The sequence below is a fragment of the Watersipora subatra genome, chromosome 2 (assembly GCF_963576615.1).
Source record: "Watersipora subatra chromosome 2, tzWatSuba1.1, whole genome shotgun sequence".
Classification (NCBI taxonomy): Eukaryota; Metazoa; Bryozoa; class Gymnolaemata; order Cheilostomatida; family Watersiporidae; genus Watersipora; species Watersipora subatra.
The window spans coordinates 10,442,804-10,469,786 of NC_088709.1; the positions used below are offsets into that span (position 1 = coordinate 10,442,804).

At 36.3% G+C, this 26,983-nt stretch overlaps 3 protein-coding genes across 3 annotated transcripts in view; all 3 read right to left on the reverse strand.

Moving 5' to 3' along the window:
- Nucleotides 1-610: 610 nt before the first annotated feature.
- LOC137388649 (oncoprotein-induced transcript 3 protein-like) lies at nt 611-8,027 on the reverse strand. Its single transcript, XM_068075120.1, has 5 exons — nt 7,876-8,027; nt 6,689-6,829; nt 3,398-3,530; nt 3,162-3,320; nt 611-998 (listed from the first exon to the last, which is right to left on the reverse strand). The coding sequence occupies exons 1-5, from the start codon at nt 8,012-8,014 to the stop codon at nt 878-880; spliced, it is 693 nt and encodes a 230-aa protein (XP_067931221.1). The 5' UTR covers nt 8,015-8,027; the 3' UTR covers nt 611-877.
- Nucleotides 8,028-9,914: 1,887 nt separating this feature from the next.
- On the reverse strand, nt 9,915-14,606 carry LOC137388828 (oncoprotein-induced transcript 3 protein-like). The gene is made up of 5 exons (XM_068075289.1): nt 14,471-14,606; nt 12,897-13,115; nt 11,108-11,240; nt 10,872-11,030; nt 9,915-10,099 (listed from the first exon to the last, which is right to left on the reverse strand). The coding sequence occupies exons 1-5, from the start codon at nt 14,601-14,603 to the stop codon at nt 9,979-9,981; spliced, it is 765 nt and encodes a 254-aa protein (XP_067931390.1). The 5' UTR covers nt 14,604-14,606; the 3' UTR covers nt 9,915-9,978.
- Nucleotides 14,607-25,640: 11,034 nt separating this feature from the next.
- The window catches only part of LOC137387351 (tRNA (guanine(10)-N2)-methyltransferase homolog), a 29,871-nt gene continuing 28,528 nt past the window's right edge, over nt 25,641-26,983 (reverse strand). Inside the window, exon 13 of the mRNA XM_068073748.1 lies at nt 25,641-26,634. Coding sequence (XP_067929849.1) covers nt 26,512-26,634 — 123 coding nt within the window. The 3' untranslated portion in view covers nt 25,641-26,511. The remainder of the gene's footprint in view (nt 26,635-26,983) is intronic.

The following is a 26,983-nucleotide window of genomic DNA, read 5'->3' on the forward strand; positions in this document are numbered from 1 at the left end:
CTTTGAGCGTCACAACTATTTTGGTATTAACACCGTGGTAAGCTGCATCATTAAATGTTATCATTTTAAAGCGATATTATCAGATAAGTTAGTTCACCTGTCTCCAAAACAAATCAGTAAAGAAACAAACTACTTTGAGCGTCACAACAAATTTGGTATTAACACCGTGGTAAGCTGCATCATTAAATGTTATCATTTTAAAGCAATATTATCAGATAAGTTAGTTCACCGGTCTCCAAAACAAATCAGTAAAGAAACAAACTACTTTGAGCGTCACAACTACTTTGGTATTAACACCGTGGTAAGCTGCATCTTATATTTCTTGCTCAAACTGTCAAAATTTGATTGAAGGATTTTGTGAACTACATCTGTTAAATACTTATATTTAGCCATTATATAAATAATTTTCTATTCCACTTGTAGGTAAAATTTGTTTAGTCATAAGTCACACCAAAAGATAGATAAATTCTGAAATTTTAACCTGCGCTAAAGATTCTTGCGCCAGAAATTGTCTGGCCAAAAGGTCCTGCGCCAGAACGTCTGCACCAAAATGACTCATTGCGCACACCATCACTTCAAAACTTTAAAACATCTAGTTTGCAGTTGATAATTTTATTGATAAAATCTGATTGTTACAGTTATGGTTCAGTTACAGTTAACACCTTTATAGTATAAACTTAGCGAGGTTAATAAAAGTACTAGCATTGCAGCAAGTGACTGGAAGTCACTAGCAGTATTAATAAAATCGATAGCTGCATTACTGAAACAATATCGCAGTTAAGAATGTTTGTAATATAATTCAATAAAACAGCTAAAACTTGATGAATGTAAGTCACGTATTTGCAGTCCCGGAGAATGTTGCGTGGGAAAATGCGTGTTAAGCCCTCATTCCACAAACGCTATGGTAGCAGCCACTGGTCCCGTCAATTCTATAGACAAAATCATTGCCAGGTCCACACTTCTGTATTGTTAGTGGGGCTTCTACTGGCCAAGTGTACCTGAAATATAGCAAAGGTTATGTGAAGATGCTGAGATCAATAGACTTACGTAATTTCCGATGATTTTGGTTTGACCCAGACCATGAAACCTAGCAGTAAGTTAGGTGATGCAAGTAATTTATTTTATTTTCAATCAGAAAGTCTGCAGGTTGTTGTTTAAAATGCTGGCTCTCAGAAACCAGATAGAGTGTTAAAATCAAACATTTTTAGTGATCTTTCAGAAGCCCCATAGCATATATATGTGAAATTTGAATTAAATTAACTAAAAAAAGGAAATCAATAGTGTTTATGTGGATTAAAAGACAGGCCATGTAATGTCAAGAGGAGATTTATTAATATTAATTTGTCCATTTGTTAATTTCTTTTACATTAGCCTTTTATTTTCATTATGAAACTATTTTTATGATGGCTTTAAAAGCCGTTGAGAGAAGCAAATTTTGCGACAGAACTTTAAAAAAAATTGCTTAAAATTTAGCTGCCATTCACTTCTTTACACGAAAGATTTTAAACACGTAACTTATTTACTTTACACAATAATAAATAAGACAAAACAGCCTATAGCATAAACAAGTAAGTAATGCTTGGGTGGGCTCACTTACTATTACAATTGATTATTTCTAAGCTAAAGTGTGGAAAAAAGTGTCCCTGAAAGATATGTACTCACGACAAATGATTGCTGTCTGCTATTAGCTAATCAGTTGGAGTAAAGATGTCTACCCAGGACAAATGGCGGGCTATGATTGTAGTTTTAGCTAATACAGCATGCGATTTATCACCTATATATGTGAGTTGTGTTATTGACAGTTTAAAACCATAAATTTACTCAAAAACCACCGAAACAAAATACTCCTCCACTGGTATCTTACTGCTGACATAACTGACACCAGTGCCACATAATGATGACATCAGTGCCACATGATGATGACATCAGTGTTGTAAAATACTCGCAAACAGTTTTGTCACTATCTCATTCTCAGTGAAATTAGTCCAATTTGATTAAAATATTTGACAAAGAATTGAATGAAACTATATAAGTTGCCATCGTGATTTTTAAGAATTTTTAAAATCCATGACTAGAAAAGAACAGGAATTGTGTCACCCTGTTCTTGTATGTACAACTCTATGTATATATAACTCTATTTATGTATAAACTTTTATTGGCATCCATAATCATCAGTAAAATGATACTTTTCATTAGAGAAAAAAAATTTGAAAGACAGAAATGAGGAATTATTGAGAGATTTGAACATACATGTTGTAAAAGTTGGTAATCGAAAATTATTGCGAAGGAATCGAGATAGGGAACAATTGTAGCAACAGAAAGTTCATAAACTAAAATAAATGAAGGCGGGTGTAATATTTTGATGCCAAGAAATAAAAAATAATGTTGGTCATATGAGCGGAAGGATAAATATCAATATTTTGGACATAGTTTTTGTGGCCATTGTAACACTCCCTTCACAGTCATTCATGAAAATGTAGATTTAAATGCATTGTACTGCATTGTATTATATTTTATATAATACTGTCTCTTACAAGACTGTATGGTATAACATTAAATTAAATCACATTACATTATATCACATTATGTTTTATGATAGATGAAGCAAGCATAATGTGACATCTATTATTTTTCCTATCGAAACAGTTCAATCACATCATAGTAACACACTAAATGAATGTTCGCTTTGCATAGGTAAAAAAACAGCGTATAAACATTACATTACTTACATTAGTTTACCTGTTATATTACCTTCACACTACACTATCTGCAACTGTTTATACACTGTTTTTATTACTAGTGCAACGCCGAGTGTTCATTTAGTGAGAGCGTGAGCCATGAGGCTAGCTGTTAACAGTTACGAGGGACGCAACGCCATTATGCGTATTTTAACCGATGTAATGAGTATCTTATCTTTACTATCATTGCTCACTATGCTCAGTTGAACGCGTAGTCTAACGATGAAGTTTAAATGCCTCCAGAACTAATGGTTCTGAGATCAAATCTTCTATTGAGCAAATTTTTGTTACCAAAAATATCACTACAACTGGCCAAATGACCGAACTGGACAAATATATAGATGACTGCATTTGGTGATTGATTCTTATAAATTTCTCTTCAGATGTTCTTTGCTAGTAGTTGTCTTCACATGTTAATCTTACCAGTCACAGTTGCCTGCCCATGAGCCATAAATAGCGCCTTGTCTGATCTCTCCAACTGTTGTTGGATGTGTAGCATTGCTCCAGATTCCTCCGTGACTACCACATGAGTACGGAGGTGAACAGGAGTTTCTGATTCTGTTTCCAGCTGCACCAGTTATTCTACAAGACAGCGAACAAGGTGAGACAAAGGTCATCTCAACACTAAGCGTGTTACATGAGAATTGACGGAGTTTTACCTGAACCACTGGATGTTGTCAAAGAGGGGGGCATCACAGTTGTACGATCCATTAATAGGCTGTATGTCTGATCCCTTGTTGTCCAGTCTCCAGTCTTCAGTCAAGTTAACTGTAGTGGGTGAAGTGCAGGGCCCTGTGAACATTATGGTGAGCGGCCAGTTATTTTAAGATTTATAGAAAACTATGGATTACTTTAAAACAAGAAATAATTTCTGACAGTCAGTTGCCCAGTTTTTGCTTATAGGAAAAAAGCAGAAGAGATGTGAAAGGACCAGGCAAGTAAAAAGAAAATTGCTTAGAGTAGTTTCAACCAATAGGCTTTACATGAATGTCCGAGCCCTTATTGCCCAGTTGCCAGTCAAATTCACCGTGAAAGGTGAAGTACATGCACCTGCATAGAAACAATTTATCACTGATCTTAATGATGGTTATCAAAAGGTTTTTGTAGATGCACAAAAGTCGAGCACGCAGCTTCATTATCAATAGATCACCAACCAGATTACTTCTTCTAGGATTGTATATTGGCGTATGATCATGAGACCAGCACTAGCCTTAGAATACTTCAGATCAAGTTGGACAGCTGATCCAACATAACATGGGAAGTCACTTTACTTATTTTAATAAAGTTGATTAATAAAATTAATAAAATTTATAAATTTTAGCTTCTATATTATATATTATATAATGTATAATATATTATATATTATACATTATATTACTAGGTGAATGCTCGGTGGTGCACGGGTAACAAAAGATTTTCGCACAGAAAATTTATTATTAATCAACATATACAACATTTACCACCCTAACTTTTAAATGAAAGTGTTAGTTTATTTTTGTGTATGCTATAAGTTTAATTAGGTTTACGCCTTATAATATTCAATGCACATATATCTATAGTATATTTAGAAGTCAAGGTATTTATTTTTTTAATAATTCAAACGTACTAATAAGTATGAAGTATGTGTTTTTTAATAAATTGTTATTAAAGAACAGCAGGTGTAATAAGTATGTTGATAATTATTCCATAGTAAAGCAAGGTAGTCGAATGGAGTAGTAGTTAGTACCCCTTTGTGCAAAACCGATGTTTCTGGGTTCAATCTCCGTGCAAAGTGGTTTTTTCTTTTCTTTAACTTTATCGCTATAATTGGACATATGGACAGCAAACCAATAAACCTTTAAATTTATATACTATATTATATATTATACTAGTTGAATGTCTAGCGTCACACAGGTAATAAAAAAGTTTTTGGACAGAAAGTTTATTTTTAATATCTTTTAATATGTTGTATATCTTGATATACAACATTTATCATTCTAGCTTTTTAATGAAGGTGTTTGTTTATTTCTGTATGCTGTATTTATTTCTTTGAACTGTGTTGTGTTCTGTTTAATTTATACTGTATCAGCTGCAGTGCCTACTACAGCTGTATACTGATTACAATAATTGTGTTGCTAAAGTGAGCTTAATCATTTGTCTTCAGGTTTGGACATCGTTTTTCTTCTATTAGTTCAAGTATGCTAACAGAATCGTGAAACGTGCGCATTTTGACCCATCGCCATTAAATATTGGCAGGTGTAATAAGTATGTCCACAACTATTCAATAGTATGGCAAGGTGGCCGGGTGGTGTAGTAATTAGCACGCCTGTGTACAAAACTAGCATTTCCGAGTTCAATTCCACTGCAAAGCAGTATTTTGTGCATATTTTATTGCTATATATAACTGGACATAATTATGATTATATATTACATATTTATTATTATACTAAATACTGTATTATGCATTATTAACTATGGTTGAGTGGTTTGAGCGCCGGCTTATGATCAGCAGGTTGGTTGCTCGAGTTACATAAGAACCATTGGTGGTGTTAGGAAGGACGTTCAACCACAACTGCTTTTATCCAAATCTAATCAGCAAATGGTCACAATAAATCTCATACCAGATGGAAGATCGTTTGCAGTGAGGATCGCTCAATGGGAAAAGCAGAAACAAAAAGAAGAAGAAAAAGAACCATGTTATATAGTATTATATTATGTTACTATTTGTATCTTTGATAAAGGATGCTATAATTTAAAATAGCATCAGCAATTTCGTGTATCTGTGGAAGAAATATACTTTATGAAACATATCTCGGAGTCTTGTCTTGTTTTAAGATCTCTTTCTCAAAAATCCTTGTAAGCAATTTCACTAGTTCTATGTTTTTCTTGTTGTGTTAGCTGATTGCTGTTTGTTGTAGTGTGAATGGCTAAACATATCTAGTAAATAATGGAAAAAACAAGAACACTGAAAATAAAATGAAAGTAATATTAAGTTAACAGTATGATAGTTTCAAATAATATTTACAAATAAATCTTATTACACTTAAAGAGTTTGATAAAAGTATAAAACATATGCATTTGTTCTGGTAGAAAGCTGACATCAATCTAGAGAAATTTTAGTAAATTAATTGCAGAACATTTTTAAACTACTAGACCTCTGCACCAACCAGTAGTTAAGTCTGAGAAGTATTTTATGATCAATAGTCAGCATTGTTTTATTATTTCAGTCTCCTCTTTCCACTTGATGTGAAAATAAAGTGATGCCAAACACAAATTATTTGAAAACACCGAAATAATGACAAATTTTATTCAAATCTAAAATGCTAACTTCAAAGCCTGTTAAAACTTTCTCATTACCATTTTTGACAGTAATATCACTTTATCTACAATAAATTAGATTCATGTTTCAAAAATAATTCTATTACGCATAAGAGTTTGGGATGAAAGTAAGGAATGTGGGTGACATGAAGGAAAGTGTTTCACTTTTGCTGAGTAAAAATATTCATAATACATTAAGGAATTGTAAGCTTAGAGGACATCTTCAGGTCTAATCAAATAAGACTGGTTTTGATAAAATTGAATACATGTATAAAACAGAAAAAACACTGACACAAGATTGCCAAATACAGCAATTTTATATTTTATGCATTTAATGAAGTTCATATCATTAATGTGATCCTTATATTGAACAATATATGCAAAATAAAAAACATGACCCAAGGAATATAGGAACTAAGTTTAATATTAAAACATTCCGTCTAATTAAACTTATAAACTTGACTGAATTCTATATAACTTTAGTTGTATTAAATTTTTCGTTAATTAGTAATTAAATAAAAAATAAGATCGAAGAGAAGTTTAACGTTTACTTAATTTATATTTAGTCTTACAACAAAGTATAGTTTAATAGGAAACAAGACAAACTAAAATATTTTTGAAAATGTCTGATCATTTCTTTAGGACAAACTTACCACCAACTGAAGGAGGAGTTGTTGGTTCAGGGGTATCATCATCATCATCATCATCATCTTCTAAGCAATCTTTAACTACATTCAGGATGAGTCTTCTTACTTTATCTTCTGATGATGGACCAACCTGTCTCTTCCTTCTAGCTACAACACATTCATAAACTATCTGCGTGTAGTTTAATTCTTATTTGCTTATTATCTTCTCTTGCTAATAACATCATTTGCCAAGGGTGAGTAACTTCTCGAATAAATTCATTACCTACTTTAGCTAAAAATATCACTTTCCAAGGGTGAACAACTTCTCTGTTGTGTTCATTACTTACTACATGTATTTCTAATAACAGAAGTTGCCAAAAGTGAGCAATTTCTCTGTTGTGTACATTATTTACTTTTGCTAATAATAACACTCATCAAGGGTAAGCAACTTCTCTGTAGAGCTCATTACCTATTATTGCTGCTAACATTACTTGCCAAGAGTGAGCAACTTCTTTGTACGGTTCAGATTACTTGAACTGGTGTTTTAATACAGGGTGAAACTTTTATTCAATTCCTTGCTATATAGGTAATACATAAAATAAGACAGAACAACAAACTTTTAAGATTACTTCTTTAATTTATCAGAAATTTCTTTAAAGTTTTTTAAGCTATTCTAAATACTGTTGTGAATATGGTGTAAATAGCAACTAATTACTGTATTTGCTAATATACTCGTACTTTTTCTTTGAAAATTGGTTTTGATATTAACATTCTAAAAATATGCTGGCACATATGAGCCAATTTGAACTTTATAAATATTATCTGCTCATAGCAAAAGCAGAGATCAAAACCTCTAACATAAAAGAAGCAAATACTTAGGCCAAGATTTGTATTGTCATAAAAATGGGAGTTTGCAAGAGAATCAGTGTTTTATCGAAATAATTACTGGAACGTTAAAACCAAGCGTTTCCAATTTGTTAACACTTGAAAGGCAAAAATAAACTCATAAAAAATGCATTACAAAATGTAATGGCTGATCGTTACACGCATGATTAAGCCTACTGTCTTATAGTTGAAATGATGATTAAGAAATATTTAAATAAATGCAATTTAAATGTTTAATTTTAAGTTTTATTAAATATCACTTAGCGGCAAATTTTTATTAAGTTAGACAATTTTTTTTGTACATAAAATTGTAAAGAGTTGTATATTACCAGAGCAATGATCCTCCACTGCTCTCATGATTCTGCTCACTTCCTGGGTCGTTGTTGTAGTAGATGTCTCGGCATGTCTCCTTGCTTCAAGTGTTGTGGAAGCCACAAGCGCAGCGAGGAATAGTATACAGCCTTTCATCTTTCTCTCTCTACCAAATACCAAACTTGAAATGATATTGGTTGTCTTGCTAGCTCTTTATATATCAGTTGCTTGACTGCTTTTGTAAACAAACTCTATCTGGGTGTTACATACAACAATACATTTTTCAACAGCTCTTAGTACAAGGGGCGGATTCAAAATAATTTAGCTTATTAAATGTCCATAATAGCTACACATATAAATCCTTTTTGACAAAAACCTAACAACGCTGCTCAAAATACAAAACGATAAGATGATTTTGTAGATCATATGTTTTCATTTTACAAAATTATTTAACTTTTGTCTTATTTTGATTAACTATGAAATATATATAGCTAGGGCCATTCCGTCAGTCCCATAGAGCTACTCTGTTTGAGTTTTTACCCCTTCTTCCCAGTCTTTATTACTGAATGAAGATCAAAGAATACACTGAAATAAAATCGCTGGTTTATTCAGGTTTCTTGTAATCTGAATAGTGGCTAACATGAAAAGCTTCCCTATGTAAAAAAGAAAAAGCTCCTGCAATCCAGCGCTGATCATGAGATATCTGTAATATTTTAATAAATATAAGTACACGAACATGGGTTGAAAATGATAGCATCTAACCTGCCTACTAAACCATCTTGACATCAATCCATCTACATGAGAGGTTGCGGTAACATCAGCTCTCAAAAGAAACTACAGATAACAACAATGACGTTTCAAATATGATGAAAGTTAGCTAGCCTGGAAGCAGTATTTGTACAGCTTAAGAAAGGATAATCCCGCAGCATGTATTAGTTTCATGTTATTGCATACTTTTTCTAAATATCTTTGCACATCATATCAACAAACACAAGCGAGCTTAACTTAAATTAATTAGCCAAAAGTTCAAATTCGTAACCTCCTGGCATTCTTTGATTAATATCTGCAAAAGGCTATTTTAATAATTCAAGAGGTCGCTCTATGAGGATGCGTATAAATTGTAACGGGTGACAATGGTTGCATTACGCTATTGGCAGGGCCAACAGGTGTTCAGACACAAAAGTGACAAATGTCCCAAAACTATGTACTTGTAATTTTTCATACTTTAAATGAGAATCTTACTAGATGCTAGTTGAGAATGAAAAGGGGCGAGTTGCTTTTACAGTTTTGAATACTGATACAAAATGACCAAACAGTTTTACTTTATGCAAATGAGTTTGAATACTGTGAGATACAATCTTTTTTTCAACCTCTTTCGGACAAAAACTATTCTTATTATCATAAAGATTTGTTGCTTAGTTGATGTCATTAAATTATGTCAATGAACATATACACGTAGGTAGTTTAGAACAAATTAACTAACTAAACCCAGTTTGTCAATTTAATGTATCAACTACCTACAGGGTAGCAGCTTCAGCTAGTAGCCAGATAGAGGAAGCAACTATGGCCTTGTGGTCTAAAGCACTTGACCAGGAAACGACAGGTTGAAGCACAATTATCAGAAAGGCTACTGGCTGTAATACAAAGGGAATCCAATACTAATTTCCTCTTTATACCAAATGCGATGGACCCACATAAATGCTTGTCAGGACACTGAAAGGGCGGATGAATTTTTAAAAAAATTGACGGTTGATCGCTAAAACTGAGCATGTCAACAGTCATTGAGGTTCCCTTACTATTGGCTCAGATACGCCTAGCCAAGTTGACAGAACCATCGTTTGTGCTATAACGCTCGCACACAGCTTGAGTTTGCAACCAATGCAAGCAGGTATCATACTCAACATTGAAGAGGTTGCAGACAACAACATAGAAGAAAGGCAAACATTTATGTGTATAGTTTTATTGCTAATCAAACGGTGCCATCTCTTCACAATAGGTGCTTTAACTCCTCAGGTAATATCTATAAACAATACATGCTACATAAATAGTTTGGGATGTGATATATTTATGTGGGCAACGCAAGAAGCATATTTCTAAAGCAACGTAAATACACTTTTCGTTTAGGCCCACATTCCACAGATGCTGTGATAGCAACCAGAGAGACCATCTATCTTGTAGACAAAATTGTTTCCTGGTCCACACCTCATCACTGTCAGTGGGTTATTAACTTCCCATGGATACCTGAAAAAAAACTTTTGGAAAATAATGTTTTGCAGTTAGCCAAACAAATTTTATGTCGTCATAAATATTTTAAGTAAACCTGACATCTCTTAGTGTGTTGAAAAAACTAAATTTTATAGCTGCCAACAGCAGCTCTACACGCTATCAGAGGTAATAGCAAGATGTCGGCATCAGCTAAGTGATGCCAGAAAAAAAGAGAAACATTCAAGTAAAATGTTTTATGAATAGTTCTCTAGTTTTAGTTTATTTCCCAATGATATAGGAAAAGTATCATTACGCAGTATGTTAGCAGCGTATCTGTAAGATTTACTGTCAGCAACCTAGTCGCAAGTAGCAAATAGCACTAAAAATGAAATTTTAACAATATTTTTAAGCTTTGAAATAATCTTCTAAAAGCTGAAGAGGGCGTCACGCTGATATATTGTATCAAATGTATATGCCACTTTTTAAAACTAGTTCGAACTAGCTTTTTACAACTGGTCAGTTTTTTGCAATACAATAGTAACTTTGGACAGACCTATCATATTTTAATGCAACAAAAAAGCGTAAGCCCAATGTCAATAGGTTTATTCATTGCACTGATAAACACTGATCTTTGCAATATATTGATGGTTTAGTTTTTAGTCAGATATTTATTGTCTTAAATTTTTAAAAACTTTTAAAAATTTTAAACAATTAAAAAAAATTTTAAATTATTTCAAGTGACTGCATTTTGGGATTGCTACAAATTTTGCTTCAGATGTTTGTAGCTGTCGTCATATATGACTCTTACCAGTCGCAGTTGCCTGCCCATGATCCATAGAGGGGAACCTGCCGGCTATCTCCTATGTTAGAAGGATGAGTGGCATTAGTCCAGATTCCTCCGTGACTACCACATGAGTACGGAGGAGAGCAGGAGTCTCTGATTCTGTTTCCAGCTTTACCAGTTATTCTACAAGACAGCGAACACGGTGAGACCAAGATCATATCGACAGCAAGCGTGTTACATGAGATTAGACAGAGTTTTACCTAAACCACTGTATGTTGTTAAAAAGAGGGGCATCACAGTTGTACGATCCATTAATAGGCGTTATGTCTGATCCCTTGTTGTCCAGTCTCCACTCCTCAGTCAAATTCACAGTGGCGGATGAATTGCATGGTCCTGTAAACATTATGGTGAGCAGCCAATTATTTTAAGAATTATAGAAAATTATGGATTACTTAGAAACGAAAAAGATTTTGTGAGTGAGTTGCCCAGTTTGCGCTTATAAGAAAAAATATAAAAAAAATAAAAGAATGATATAATATAAAAGAATGATGCGAGTCAAAAAGAAGTTATTGCAGGTGTATATTTAGAGGGTTTATTGAATGATTTGAATGCTTCTACCGAAGATTGAAACTTCTATTTGAAGCAGAAGAGATGTAAAAATGATTACCTAGGTAAGGCAAAAGGAAATTGCAGCAGTTGTAGTTCAGGGAATATAAAATATAGAATATATAATATATAGAATATAAAAGGAAGTATAAAACTATAAAGATTTGCTTAAAGGTTGACTTGCAACAAAATTCACATAACAGTTATTTGGTATCAAAAGATTCTTTTATGCAAAATTTATTTCTCAAATAATGGAAACAGCTAAGATGCTTTGGGTGATTATCAGTTTGTGTTCAAAATATGTTACAAATTTACCATTTGTCATTTACATCAAATTACTATGATAAATTGCTGAACTCAGTTTATTATAAACTAAAACTAAATTAAAAAATTATCATCAAATTTTAAAGATTAGCTGTCAGAGCATTCATATAATTTTGGGTTAGTTATGGAGCTGCAGCAGCAAACTGTTTGCCAGACGACTGCTTCGTTAATATTCTTGTAATTTTGAACTACATTTTCTGTCAAAAATAGAGGCTGTGCAAATTGGGTGCTCCCCTGGACTCTATAGTCATACAAACATTGCCAGGTGTTTTGGAGCTTGACGGGAAGGCAAAACAATCTAACTGCTTTTGAGAGCCGGAGACACACCCGAGTTTACACTACTGGCTTAAAGAATGTTGAGAAACCATTATGTATTCGGGCTTGCCAAAAGGCCAACAAACTAATAGTTTTAACAAGGAATAGCATTATAATTTACCAAATTATGCTTATAACAGTTGAACTTTTAGTTAAGGTCCATCAGCATTATAAAGCGCTAATTTTATGAACAATTTCAACTAGTATCTTCTAAGCTTGTTTGGTTGAGCACAAGCCTTGGTTCAGCGGACAAACTTTCCGGAAGTTTTCCTATTTTAATCACCACCATTCCATTTGTGAAAACAAAGATAGAAAATCTGTTTTTTAAAAGATACAAGGATGTAGCTTATTATGACCGCACTATTTATACTAAAAAGAACTCCGACAGAACTGAATTTATGAAAATAATAGCTTCTGCTGGTCTTATAAAAATCCCACAAGTTTAGTTTAAATTCAAATGCAACTGTGTAACTCTAATTAATATTGCCAAATCTGATAAGAAAACACAGCTTTTACACACAAAAGGCTAGTTGGAAAAAATATTTAAGTGTTTGCGATTTTGGGAACAGCAGTTAAGGTACGCCAACAGCGTGTCATTAAACATGAATCTAATAAGTTGAGATACCCATATTTAGCAACATCTTCAAAAATATGTCTATGAGTCTGTGTGAAATAAGCAACTAGGTCAAATCTTATTATAAAAACTTGCAAAAAATATGCTGCAAATTTCCATTAGAAAATTTAAAGTTGTCTTTCCCTGCTTTATCTAATAGTCTATAAGACAGTTTTTCAGCAACTACAAACCTCCTGGAGGAAGGTAAGTTGTGCCAATGGTTGGTTCCGGAGAAGTTTCTGGAGAAGGTTCTGGAGAAGGTTCTGGAGAAGGTTCTGGAGAAGGTTCTGGAGAAGGATAGACCGTAGGTTTAGGACCATCCGCCAGGCACTCGGCAATGGCTTGGTAAATTATGCCTCTGACCTTGTCATCTGACCTCTGGCTGCTGTAAACATAACGCTTTCTCCTTGCTACAAATGTTAAAACAAGAACATATATTTAATACACATTTTTGTTAATATCTATCAACAGGACTATATATTTCAAGAATATATATACTGTGTATAAATGCTATGAAATACTGCAATATGGACCATTGTCAGAAAAAATAAAATCTCATTGACAAGATTTGGCGATGCCGAAAGAGAACAAATAACAAATATAATACTTTTTCAACTGTAAATATTTTGTTCAAGAATTTTACAGCAGAGCAGCAAAACTAATTCAGGCAGAACAGAATGCTCTCTTTTTAAATTTGCAACAAACCGCTGATCTTATAAGCAGCGCTGCCGTGCTGTCAGTTTAAGAAAATTTTCAGCACAACAGACAAAACGCTCACTAAACCAAAAGTTGAACAAATCAATAACCTGTTAAAAGCATATGAATAACAATACAAACAGTTTATAATATTGTTAATTAATATTTCTTATGGCTGCCACAGCGATAACTCTGAAAGTTTATTTTAATCAGATCCCATTTGTTCTAAAATGTCATCAATGAGTTCAAAAGTGTCATCAATAGGTTCAAAGGTGTCATCAATGGGTTCAAAGGTGTCATCAATTGGTTCAAAGGTGTCATCAATGGGTTCAAAGGTGTCATCAATTGGTTCAAAGGTGTCATCAATGGGTTCGAAGAAAAAAACGGCAGAGAACTCTCAGAGCTTTATGTAGTGATACAAAACAGAAATTTTTTTTATAAAAATGGTTTATTAACTCAACTAATATGTGCACAATAAATGTTATAATGTTGTAAAATTAATAAACACAATAATCCACTATAGGCATACAAATTAAGTCATACAGTAGCACCATGTAATGTATATGTATACATACGAAATATTGTATATGCAGTAGTTATTATATACACTGCATCGATTTATAACAAATGCTTTTATGTTAAAAGTTTTATTGGCAGCTGGTATATAAAGTTTTATGTATGCTGTTTTACAAAGATTGTGTGCATATACCAACGTCCCTGGCAGCACCTATTGACAGCACCCACTAGCAGCACACCTACTGATAGCACTGACTGGCAGCACCTACTGGCAGCACATACGGGCAGCACCAACTGACAACACCAACTGGCAGTATATACTGGCTGCACATACTGGCAGCACCTACTGGCAGCACATACTGGCAGCACATACTGGCAGTATATACTGGCAGCACATACTGGCAGCACCTACTGGCAGTATATACTGCCAGCACATACTGCCAGCACATACTGGCAGCACATACTGGCAGCACCTACTGGCAGCACCTACTGGCAGCACCTACTGGCAGCCCATACTGGCGGCACCTACTGATAGCCTTGGCTGACAACCAACCTGAACAATGCTCCTCTACCACATCCATAATAGTGTCGACTTTCTGCTTAGTGGTTGTTGTAGTGGCAGCATCTCTAACAGCCTCTATTGCTGCTGCAGCACAGATAGCTAACACCAGCACGGTGACTTTCATGATTAAAAGATGCTGAAACGAAACGCGACAGATGAGATGGCCAACTCCTTAGAAAATAAGTAATGATAAAGAGACGTAAGAGAGCAATAATATACGGCTTTGTCTTGTTACGCTATTCTTTGTTTTGCTACGCCTTTGAAAGGCGTTTGTCATTTACTGTGTTCAACAATGCTGAGCATTGATCATGAAAATTGTGTAAAGCGTTGAGGAAAATGATCATAAGTAGTTGCACAATAGTGTCGAACTATTTTTTATTCCTTGCTTGTTGAACTTTGACAAAAATCGTTAAAATGTTTATTCAATGCCCCGCCCTTTATTCTGTCAAACTACATGTAGGAGCTCCCATAATCTTTTAGCTGCAGGAGCTTATATATATATAATAAATATATATATAAATCCCAGTGGTTGTCATTTATCTGTTTGTTGGTCTATTATTTGTGTGTTCAGTTAGAGCAATGCGATTTCAAAAACAAAAATTGCACATTGCACAGGATTTGAACTTGGATCATTTAAATCTGCAGGCAGACACTCTATTTACTAGGACACACAGCTACAGTGTTATACAATGGAATAGTTGTGGTCATACGCATTCCATCGGTTAAAATGTGCATAACTTCCCAACTGTTGGTACAGTAAAGATTTGGACAAGCTTAAGTTACTCAATTTCGCCACTTTGCAATATTTGCCATTGGCTAATTAGTCAACTTAGCCAATGGTAACTAAATTAGCTGCTACTGTTTATAAGCTCTTTTTATTACCCGTGCAATGCCGGGCATTCATTTAGTATAGTGTAATAGCTCTGCGTTAAACCTAAAGCTAGCCAGTGAAAAAAGTATGCAACGCATTGGCCGACATCAAAGCATTAAGCTCCTGCAGCTAAAAGATTATGGGAGCTTCTAGTTTGACAGAATAAAGGGCGGGGCATTGAATAAACATTTTAACGATTTTTGTCAAAGTTCAACAAGCAAGGAATATAAAATAGTTTGACACTATTGTGCAATTACTTATGTTCATTTTTCTCAACGCTTTACACAATTTTCATGATCAATGCTCAGCATTGTTGAACACAGTAAATGACAAACGCCTTTCAAAGGCGTAGCAAAACAAAAAAATTAAGCGAGGCATCTATCAAGGTGACTCCTTATCACCCCTGCTCTTCTGCATATGCTTAAACCCTCTAAGCAATATGCTGGAGAAGACTCACTATGGGTACCAGATTAAGAGTGGCACCAAGATAAACCACCTCTTCTACATGGATGACATCAAGCTGTACGCTAACAAAGAATGGGACATTGATTTGCTAATACACCTCACTCATGTATACAGCAAGGACATCGGAATGACCTTCGGTATTGAGAAATGTGGAAGGCTAATTCTTAAGAAAAACCATTCTATGCTCACAGATGGCCTAAGAATGCCAAATGGTACCATCAAAGATATAGAAGAAGGGTACAAGTACTTGGGGATTATGCAAAGCAACATCAACCACGAAGTCGAGGTATGTTACAAAGCCATTACTGAATACAAGAAACGCCTTCGGCAGGTCCTACGGAGCCAGCTCAATGACAAGAACCAAGTCATGGCAATAAATACCTACGCACTGCTAGTAATAAGATATCCAGCAGGCATAATAAAGTGGACTGAGGAAGTCATCAAGGAAACAGATATAGCAACTCGTAAACTGCTGACCAAGCATGGAGCACTCCACCCAAAATCTGATACTACTAGATTGTATCTCGATAGGAAAGATGGCGGTAGGGGGCTCAAAAGTGTACAGCAGACAGTGAAGGAGGAAAAGCAAAGCATCAAAGCCTATGCAGCCTCCATGGCCACTTCAGATAAGTTGCTAGCTGAATTTCAATCGGCTGCTCTTACAATGGACCTTCACCCTGATGATGAGGAAATTGACTGGCACACGAAACCTCTTCATGGTGCCGACCACAGACAAATATCTAAGGTTGGCGATCTTCACCAGACATATATGTGGCTGAACAAAAGAAACCTAACAGCCAATACAGAATCGCTAATCATGGCAGCCCAGGAGCAAGTGCTCCAAACAAGGCAACTCCAAACAAAAATCTATTACACTAGAGACAATCCTAGATGCAGACTGTGCAAAGATGCACCTGAGACCATCCAACACATCATCAGTGGATGCAAGCAGCTAGCAGGAAATGCATACACTGAGCGGCATAATCATGTCGCAGGTGTTATGTATAGAAGTCTATGTGATGAGTATGGCCTTAATAAACCACAACACTGGTGGGAAAATCCTGGAAAGGTCAATGACAATGACCGCGCTAAGATCCTCTGGGAGTTTTACATCCGGACTGACAAGCATGTCCTAGCAAACCAACCAGATATAGTGGTGGTGGACAAGGAGAACAAAAGGGCTACTATAATAGATATAGCAGTACCCAATGGCTACAATATAGCCAGCAAAGTAAAAGAAAAGGTAGAGAAATATCTCCCTCTTGGAGAAGAGATTAAAAAATGATGGGATGTAAGAACAACTGTAATCCCAGTAGTCATTGGGGCACTGGGCGCAATAACACTGGCACATAAAATGTGGCTTGCCCAAATACCAACAGCAATCAACTCAGGTGAGTTGCAGAAAAGTGCGCTACTGGGAACAGCTAAGATCTTGAGGCGAGTGCTCAAACTCCCAGGTCTCTGGTAGTAGACCCGAGTTAGAGCAGAAACTACCACCCATACGGGTTAACCGGGGTGAGGAAACAATTTTTTTATATATATATATATATATAATGTACATATATATATAATGTACATATAAAAAAAAAGATTGTTTTCTCACCCCGGATACCCCGTATGGGTGGTAAATTCTGCTCTAACTCGGGTCTCCTACCAGAGACCTGGGAGTATGAGCACTCGTCACAAGATCTTAGCTGTTCCCAATAGCGCACTTTTCTGCAACTCACCTGAGTTGATTGTTGTTGGTATTTGGGCAAGCCACATTTTATGCGCCGGTGTTATTGCGCCCAGTGCCCCAATCACTACTGGGATTACGGTTGTTCTTACATTCCAGCATTTTTCAATTTCTTCTCCAAGAGGGAGATATTTTTCTACCTTTTCTTTTTCTTTGCTAGCTATATTGTAGTCATTGGGTACTGCTATATCTATTATAGTAGCCCTCTTGTTCTCCTTGTCTACCACCACTATATCTGGTTGGTTTGCTAGGACATGCTTGTCAGTTTGGATGTAGAAGTCCCAGAGGATCTTAGCGCGGTCATTTTCATTGACCTTACCAGGAGCTTCCCACCAGTGTTGTGGTTTATTAAGGCCATACTCATCACATAGACTTCTATACACAATACCTGCGACATGATTATGCCGCTCAGTGTATGCGTTCCCTGCTAGCTGTCTGCATCCACTGATGATGTGTTGGATGATCTCAGGTGCATCTTTGCACAGTCTGCATCTAGGATCGTCTCTAGTGTGATAGATTTTCGTTTGGAGTTGCCTTGTTGGGAGCACTTGCTCCTGGGCTGCGATGATTAGCGACTCTGTATTGGCCGTTAGGTTTCCTTTGTTCAGCCACATATATGTCTGGTGAAGATCGCCAACCTTAGATATTTGTTGGTGGTAAGCACCATGAAGAGGTTTCGTATGCCAGTCAATTTCCTCATCATCAGGGCGTAGGTCCGTTGTGAGAGCAGCCGATTGAAATTCAGCTAGCAAATTATCTGAGATGGCCATGGAGGCTGCATATGCTTTGATGCTTCGCTCCTCCTCTTTCACTGTCTGCTGTACACTTTTGAGTCCCCTACCGCCATCTTTCCTATCAAGATACAATCTAATAGTATCAGATTTTGGGTGGAGTGCTCCATGCATGGTCAGCAGTTTACGAGTTGCTATATCTGTTTCTTTGATGGCTTCCTCAGTCCACTTTATTATGCCTGCTGGATATCTTATTACTGGCAGTGCGTAGGTATTTATTGCCATGATTTGGTTCTTGGCATTGAGCTGGCTCCGTAAGACCTGCCGAAGGCGTTTTTTGTATTCGGTAATGGCTTTGTGACGTACCTCGGCTTCGTGGTTGATGTTGCTTTGCATAATCCCCAAGTACTTGTACCCTTCTTCTATATCTTTGATGGTACCATTTGGCATTCTTAGGCCATCTGTGAGCATAGAATGGCCTTTCTTAAGAATTAGCCTTCCACATTTCTCAATACCGAAGGTCATTCCGATGTCCTTGCTGTATACCTGAGTGAGGTGTATTAGCGAATCAATGTCCCATTCTTTGTTAGCGTACAGCTTGATGTCATCCATGTAGAAGAGGTGGTTTATCTTGGTGCCACTCTAAAACTGGTACCCATATTGAGTCTCCTCCAGCATATTGCTTAGAGGGTTTAGGCATATGCAGAAGAGCAGCGGTGATAAGGAGTCACCTTGATAGATGCCTCGCTTAATTTGTACACTCGCCAGCTTTTTGCCATTAGCCTCCAGTTCCGTTTTCCATTTGGTCATTGACATCTTGATGAATGCCACAAGAGCAGGGTGAACATTGTACATACTGAAGCACTCAAGTATCCAACTATGGGGAATTGAGTCATAGGCCTTTCTGTAGTCAATCCAAGCCATGGCAAGATTGGTTTGCCTTCTCCTGCTGTCTTGACAGACCGTCCGATCCACCAGTAACTGATGTTTAGCTCCGCGGGTGTTGCGCCCAATTCCTTTCTGAGCACTGGTCATATAGTGACTCATGTTCTCTTCCAGTTTGTCTGCAACTATTCCTGAGAGCAGTTTCCAAGTGGTGGGCAAGCACCTTATTGGTCGATAGTTTTTGGGAATCGGCCCCTGCTTTGGATCTTTTATCAAAAGCACAGTTCATCCTTTGGTCAGCCATTCTGGATGGTCACCTTGTTCTATTAGTTATTCCATCTGCTTAGCCATTCTAGTGTGAAGTGATGTCAATTTCTTTAACCAGAAGGCTTGAATCATGTCATGGCCAGGTGCTGCCCAGTTCTTCATACGCTGCACTCTGCACTTGATGTCTTCTTTGCTGATGGTGAGTCTTTGCTGAGCCACAGTGTGTTGATGGTTCTCTTTAAGCCTCTTCAGCCAATTTGCAGTGGTGTTATGAGTGGTCTCTTTCTCCCAGATGTCCTTCCAGAACTTTGAAGTGCTAGATCGGGGAGGCTCAGACATTGGCCTCTGCAGTTCACCTTTGAACTGGGAATACACTCTCGATGGATTATTGATGAACAGTTTGTTCATTCTCTTGTTATCTCGCTCTTTGGTGTACCGCTTCAGTCGTGCCGAGAGTGCTACTAGCCGCTGTTTGGCAGATTCTAGAGCTTCTATTGTGGCTTCCCTTTTTGGACGTTCCAAACTGTGGATAGATCTCTTACTGAGCCTACTAACTTTCTTGCGCAAGTCCTTGATCTTATTTTGTAGCCTCAGCTGCCAGGATGGAATGGCTTGAAGCCTTGTCGGCATTGGCTTAATATCCATCTCCTCCAAGATGACGGTTGCTGTACTGTAGATTAAGGCATTAGTCTCACTGATTGATCCAGTTGAGATCGACTCCAGTGCCATGTCTTCTAACAGCTTCTTAGGTATGGCCTTGCTAACTCTTCGTAGTGGTACCCTGCTTCCATAATCATTAGCAGCTGACATCTTGTTGATGATATTTTCCGCAAGCTCTTTCACCCTTGGGTCAAGGTCCAAGTGCATGTCCTCTTCAGCCCGTGAGTCAACACATGATCGTGTATCCATGACAGTGTGTGTTGATATGCACTCCTCGTTGGTTGAGGTTACTTGGGTGAACTTTTCCCTAATTTCTTCTACCTCAAGTTGTGATATGTTGATTATGTTACTCCTCTGAGCTACAAGTTGCTTAGCGGTTAGTGGCAATTCAGGGCGCATGTTTATCCACAGTTGACGCATCCTTCCCATGTAGCCCCACTTTTGAGGTTCACTCATAAAGTAGCACTGCATGAGGTCCGTGTTATCAGTCCGAGTCCATTTCATCCGTTTTGAACCAGTAGCCCATTTTTCATTGCCTTGTCCTGGTTCAGCTACAGGCAGCGCGGACCTTGTTTGACCGGGCGACGTCCGAGCCGGCATGGCTTTGGTTATTGCACTCATCATAGAGGTTGTAGACGTTATACAAGCAAAGGTCTTGTCTAAGGACCACCAGAAAAGTGCAGTTGTTGGGGTTTGAACCGAGGACCTAATGATCACGGTCCCGATACCTTACCAACTGTGCTATATGTCCTATCTGTTCTGTACATATATATATATGTACATATATATATGTATATATATATATTTATATATATATATATACATATATATATATATATATATGTACATATATATATATATATATATATATGTACATATATATACTAAAATGTATCATACTTAGAACTAAAGTCTAAATGTTGAAGTCTACAGCCCGAGGATTGTACTAGCAAGAAACTGCCTGTAGCTGAGAAAAAAGACAAGTGAATTATCGGCAGATCTTACCCGACTTTGTCAGCGAGTACCTCAATGAAAACAAAAACTAGAGCATATTTTTTTAAACCATGATAGGATGGGATTAGAATCTAAATGCCCAACTTACTACTACTTACTAATGAGTGGCGTACTCTCTACATGTAGAAGATTTAAAAGCACCCTAAGAGCACCTGCCATAACAACTCAGAATTGATTGAACAAATTCAAGTCTAAACTAAACAGATATTATAACTAACTTGTTATGGTAAATAGTTGCTACAGCCTTGACCATTGGCCCTTGATCACACATCCATTTAAGCATGTACTATAATATTGACCTAAGGCTATCAAAAAATTACAGTCCTGCTTCTTCAAATATAGTCTGTGAGTTGATCTTAGATCTACTTTATGGAGTTGCAAGGCAACGAGCACGATTTCACATTTTGGAAAGCTCATAACATGGATATGATCACCTGCTGCTGGTATACTCATGATAGCCTATTAGTATGCTCGCATTCTCATGTACCGTGAGAGATTTCCATGTCTAATAACTATGTGCACAATTATTCTTTAATATGGAAAGGTGCTTGAGGGGTGCAGATGGTAGTGCTCTTGTCTGGGAATGCAAATATCTGGGTTCAATACTTGCGCGGTGCAATCTTTTTTCTTAACGCTCTTTGCATAGTTTTAGACAGATGGATGGACACGGCCCTTATTATAGTAAAGATTGGAATAATGTATAAACTGTCGGCTAAAGTTGCTTGAAGTCTTCAAACTCTACCAACTTAACCTGCGAACAGTGATTTGCAGATGATGTGGGGTCATCTGTACTTATGGACATTCGTATGTACATACTACAAACAGAAAATAAGATATGGATGCGATTCTATAGAAAGTATTTCAAACTATATGGCCTCTCCTCCCTGTTCCTACACTTTTTCGCTTTCTCAGATGGATATTGATTTATCGCATGCAGCCGTTTCAAGCGCGTTGCCTTCTAAATGACCACCGATAACATACTGCACTCACATTCCTATGAGAACAACAATCTTTTGTGCAATAGCAAGAAGAATTCAGACAAAATGCATGATGCAATATCTCTTTGTTAATGCATCAAACCGTTTATGTATGCCACCGCATTTAATAAATTCTTGTCTAAAACTTGAGCACAAGATATGAAACGCCTATTTCGCAATGAACTTCCTGTTATTCGTCAGATGTGGATGAAGTTACATTACGTATCAGCAACATGAGTACAATGTTTACTTTTTGGAACTGAATTTTCTTACTAACATGTGCATCAATGCACATTTCATTTTTAAGAAAAACAAGTTATTTTAGATTGACTTATCTACATATACCCAATCCTTATATAAAGTGTTGGAGGCTTAAACCTTGACGCTTCTTACACAGAATTATATCGGATGAGTGTCCCATCCATTATTAAAGCTTTATATTTATAAGACTTTTTAAAAGTGAAATATTTATTATTATGGCTTCTGTTTGCAATAAGAAAATATATTAGAAACTTAGACACATTGCAGCCAGAGGGCGTTTTACAGAACTACAAGTTAAAAGAAAATGAAATGAAGGAATGTCAATCGTAGGCGGCACACAAGAATTAAAATTTTCATGAATTGTTAATTGTGGTATTTCCAGCTTTCAATTACTTTACAATCTCAGACTATGAGATTATTTAGTACTTATTACACAAGATTATTGTACTACGCAGAATTATGGAAATCTGTGTACTACAATATATAGAGGCCTATGTCTATATGTTGTATTTTAGTGTTATGACTGAGTGACTTGTATTACATGTCTAAATAATGAGCCACTTCACCCTTGCAAAAAATTGAGGTTTATCTTCCATGACAACATCACTACAATTTAAAGTTAATGTAAGAACACAGGCTATGCATACCAACCATCTCAACCAACAACCCATTTCTGATATGCTATACTATTTGGGATTACCATTAGTGTTGTCTGGCATGTACATGTATATACACATTCACATGTAAATGAATAGTTTGAAAAAGACTTTGTACTTTATCTTCCACCTACTGTTCAGTTTCAAGGACGTTGTCTTTCCTCTCCTGATTATAGATTTAGCTCCATACTTCATGTTGAACACTTTTTGTTAAGTTTTATTTAGGTAACTATTTTTTAGATAATTATTTATTTAAACAGTATATATATTACACTAAGCATAGAGTGAGTTATGCTATAATATAGAATATACATGTAAAAAGTACTTGGCTGTTGGCTACTCACAACAAAGTTATTTCAAACAGTTTTAGATCTCATCTCATCAGATGATAACTTCAGAATGTGGAGATATGACTATATTTTGCTATCTTGTTAGCTTTTTATGACAGTTGTCATGGTGAGAAGCTCCAAAACCATTTTTAAAGAGGAAGCTTCCAGATTGAAACACGCATGGAGGCTCATAGTAATTTAGTGAATTCTGAAATACTGCTGAACAGGCATGACAAACTGAAGCAACTCCTCGTAAAATACCAGTGGTATTTACAGTGCCAGAGCTAAGTAAATAATCTATGGCTGTTATATGATACACATAATCTAAGGATCTTTGTTGCTAAAGAATGCAAAGAAGCGTACTGAAAGGATTTTGATAATGTTAGGGGTGCCGGCGCAATATTCTTTGCAAATGACCAACTATGCCAAAGAACAAAGCGAGCATAAGGATATATGATACGTAATTATGACTCTGTTTGTCAGATATAGAGTGGCACGATAACTACCTGACACTGGGGGGGGGGATGATTGCAACTTCATCATGTAGGCCTACAGTATGACTCCTTCGGTAAAGAAAGGGAACTTTCTCATCCATCAGGTTCTCTATGGTAAAATGATATTTTTTGAGGAGCCTGTGTATGAAGTTGGCTCCTACCTTAAAACTCCTCCATAGTAACTCAACAACTGCGCTCTTATACATGTAAATCTGTTCAGTTTCTCCCACTCACTCTATACTATAAACATGCACATTTCTGTTAAGTGATTATGCATGTAAATCGGTGAGTTCATCATTTTTCCGAACAACATCTTTTAGTCCCCTTACGCTGATTTGTGTTTAACAAGTATGCAGACAGACTAGCGTTATCTCTTTTTTATGTCTTTCATGTTAAACTTATTCTTATCTGATCGTACCAAGCTAAAAACTCTAGTATTAGTGTCAATTAAAGTTTTCCTGTTTTAAATATAATGGTGTAATGGCTGCTGGTCTTATACTGCCACTATGGTGCCAGTTTACATCTTATGGCAGCGCCGTGACAAATACTGCACACGCATATATACTAGTATCCTGGCAGTTCAGAGTGCCGTGAGAAATCAACAGTAACAGCTAATTGCACAATTATTTGTAATTATGGTAAAGCAGTGCAAGTGGTGGAAATTGGTCTGCCTAGCTAAAAGTTTAGATTTCAAATCCCATTGCAAACAGTCTGTTTTCTTAACCTTTAAGCGTGCTTCAGATATATGAAACCTGCTCTTACTAGTCAAAGTTACAAAAGTCCCAGAATGTCAGCACGAAAGGAAGTTCCTGTTGAGCAAACAGGTGACAGTGTAAACAACACTCTTGTTCTATCAGATGCCAACGTGATGAAAGGATTTCACTTGATATGAGAGATACATGTTACGATGATGCAACAAACAGAGGATCAGATGTACAAGATCATAGCCATGCGTATCAAAACATCTTACGGGCAAGTCTATTGATGTTTAGTTACAAGCGGTAATTACATATCATACTATTTGAATCTCATGTGAAGTCACAAGATATCTACATATTTCTATTTGTTGCTGTTGTTCCATCTGCTTGTTTTTTCTGTCAAAAAGCAGTGACAGTAAAGACCAGCATAATTATTCTGAGATTTTGGAAGGTGGCTGATTAGATTAGTTGGCTAGAGTATCATTATAGTGAATTTCATGGGATGTTTATGGGATGTTCATGGAAGTCCCGTTGTTGGCCAACATTATTGTTGTTACATTAAATACATGTGCATAATTTTGTGATTACGTGAAATTTGTCACATTTAGAACAACTGCGATTGTAACATAAAATTTAGACTTCTACATTCATGCTGCACTTCATCATTTCTGACAATCTAACATTTCTTTACAGGTCACCTTATATTAATGACAAATCTAGGAGCTCTCTTAAACAAATCCCAAATGAAGCTGAATTCAGATAGAAGGAATTACACTAACAGTCCAACACTATATTAGCGTAGACAGTCTAACACTATATTAGCGTAGACAGTCCAACACTATATTAGCGTAGACAGTCCAACACTATATTAGAGTAGACAGTCTGACATTATATTACCGTAGCCAGTCCAACACTATATTAGAGTAGACAGTCTAACATTGTACTAAAGTCAGATGTCTAAAAGAACCACAACAATCACAGACGAGAGACTGTGACGGGATCTACTGACTAACTGAAATGCTCAACTGGTAAAGAAAAAAGACCGGAGACTAATGAGTTGTATATACCAAGATACTTATTGTATTCAACGTGAGAGTATCATTTAAAATGGTAGATAATTGAAATCAAATTTATCAAATTGATCTCTTTATGAGTAGTAGTTGTTATCTTCCTAGAAAAACAGAAGAGTTCTTGTAGACAGTAAATGTATAGTAGGCACTGCAGGTATAGGTAAATAGCACAACAAGACTTTTTATTAATTTGTCTGCAAGTATTGACAGCATAACATAACATTTCAACATAAAAGACAAGAAAACCTTTTTAGCGTACTACGGTATTTTTGCACCGTAAGGTGCACTTAAAAGCCTAAAGTTTTCTAGAAAATCGACTGCGTGCCCTTTTATACAGTGCTCCCGCGTGGACTGAGTTCTAAAATCTGTTATGTGCCTTTGGTAAGTGGACTATGATCACCACTTGGCAGACCGTTTTCCACTAAAACAAGTTCCAACTACTTGTTTAAGAAACTCCAAAAAAGGGCATCAGTAGCGCGACATGTTTATGAGGATCAGTTTAAACTGGGAGGCAGCAGCGGACAAGTTACCACGTGTTATGTGGGTGGATTGCGGAGGGATGGGCTAACTTAAAGCCAGCCTCTATTGTTAGAACTTTTTAGAAAGCTGGCATCAATGATGGACAGTGAACTAACTCAGATGATTAATTCGGACAGCGAGGACAAAAACTTTGACAGTTTTTTGGATAAGTAAATATTTTATTTTATAAAGTTGACTAAACTCACTGTTTTGCCTTTGCCGTTGTTTTTACATATGTTTTAAAATGGTAAGTCTTATAACATTGGTTAAATACAGAAATGCACCACAAAATTGAGACTGCTCCTTACGATTCAGTGTACCCTGTGGTATGAACCCTATAATCTGGTCTCAGGATCCATCGGGTGTAACGATCAACCCATAACATTCAAGTCTGCTGGTGTCATGAAGAGGCAGCACTAGGGTTAACTGTCAGCTGTGCTGTCTGATCAGTGAGTTGGAAGTACCTGTCCCTAAAGCTCTCTTTGTAATGATCTGTGTACATAGCCACTTGTATGTCGGTCTCCTGGAATCACAATAACAAGTTGGGAGAAGTTTAATACAAGTCCTTCGAGATTATCATGACTTCCTCTTTAATTCAATATTACAACAGCAACTATGCGCTTACCAAAAACAAGAGTTTGTACCAATTCATTTGTTTCACCAAAATGTTTTTGTCACAAACTAACAACTCTATTATGTGCTTACATGTAGTTTTGTTGAGCCGCTGAAACGTTTGTAAAAAACCTCGTTGAAAAGTTCGCTGATCACTCAGGTGAATTTACTTTGGTAACAAATACTCTTTGGTATACTAGCATTTTATACACATACTTATTACAGACTGTTACTTTATATTTGACATCGGTTACAGATAC

Coding starts and splice junctions, on each gene's coding strand:
- LOC137388649 (XM_068075120.1), bottom strand. CDS start 8,014: ATGAAAGGCTGTATACTATTCCTCGCTGCGCTTGTGGCTTCCACAACA. Junction 3,531..6,688: donor AACTCCTCCTTCAGTTGGTG/GTAAGTTTGTCC, acceptor TAATGTTCACAG/GGCCCTGCACTTCACCCACT. Junction 999..3,161: donor TGGGCAGGCAACTGTGACTG/GTAAGATTAACA, acceptor GCTATATTTCAG/GTACACTTGGCCAGTAGAAG.
- LOC137388828 (XM_068075289.1), bottom strand. CDS start 14,603: ATGAAAGTCACCGTGCTGGTGTTAGCTATCTGTGCTGCAGCAGCAATA. Junction 11,241..12,896: donor AACTTACCTTCCTCCAGGAG/GTTTGTAGTTGC, acceptor TAATGTTTACAG/GACCATGCAATTCATCCGCC. Junction 10,100..10,871: donor TGGGCAGGCAACTGCGACTG/GTAAGAGTCATA, acceptor GTTTTTTTTCAG/GTATCCATGGGAAGTTAATA.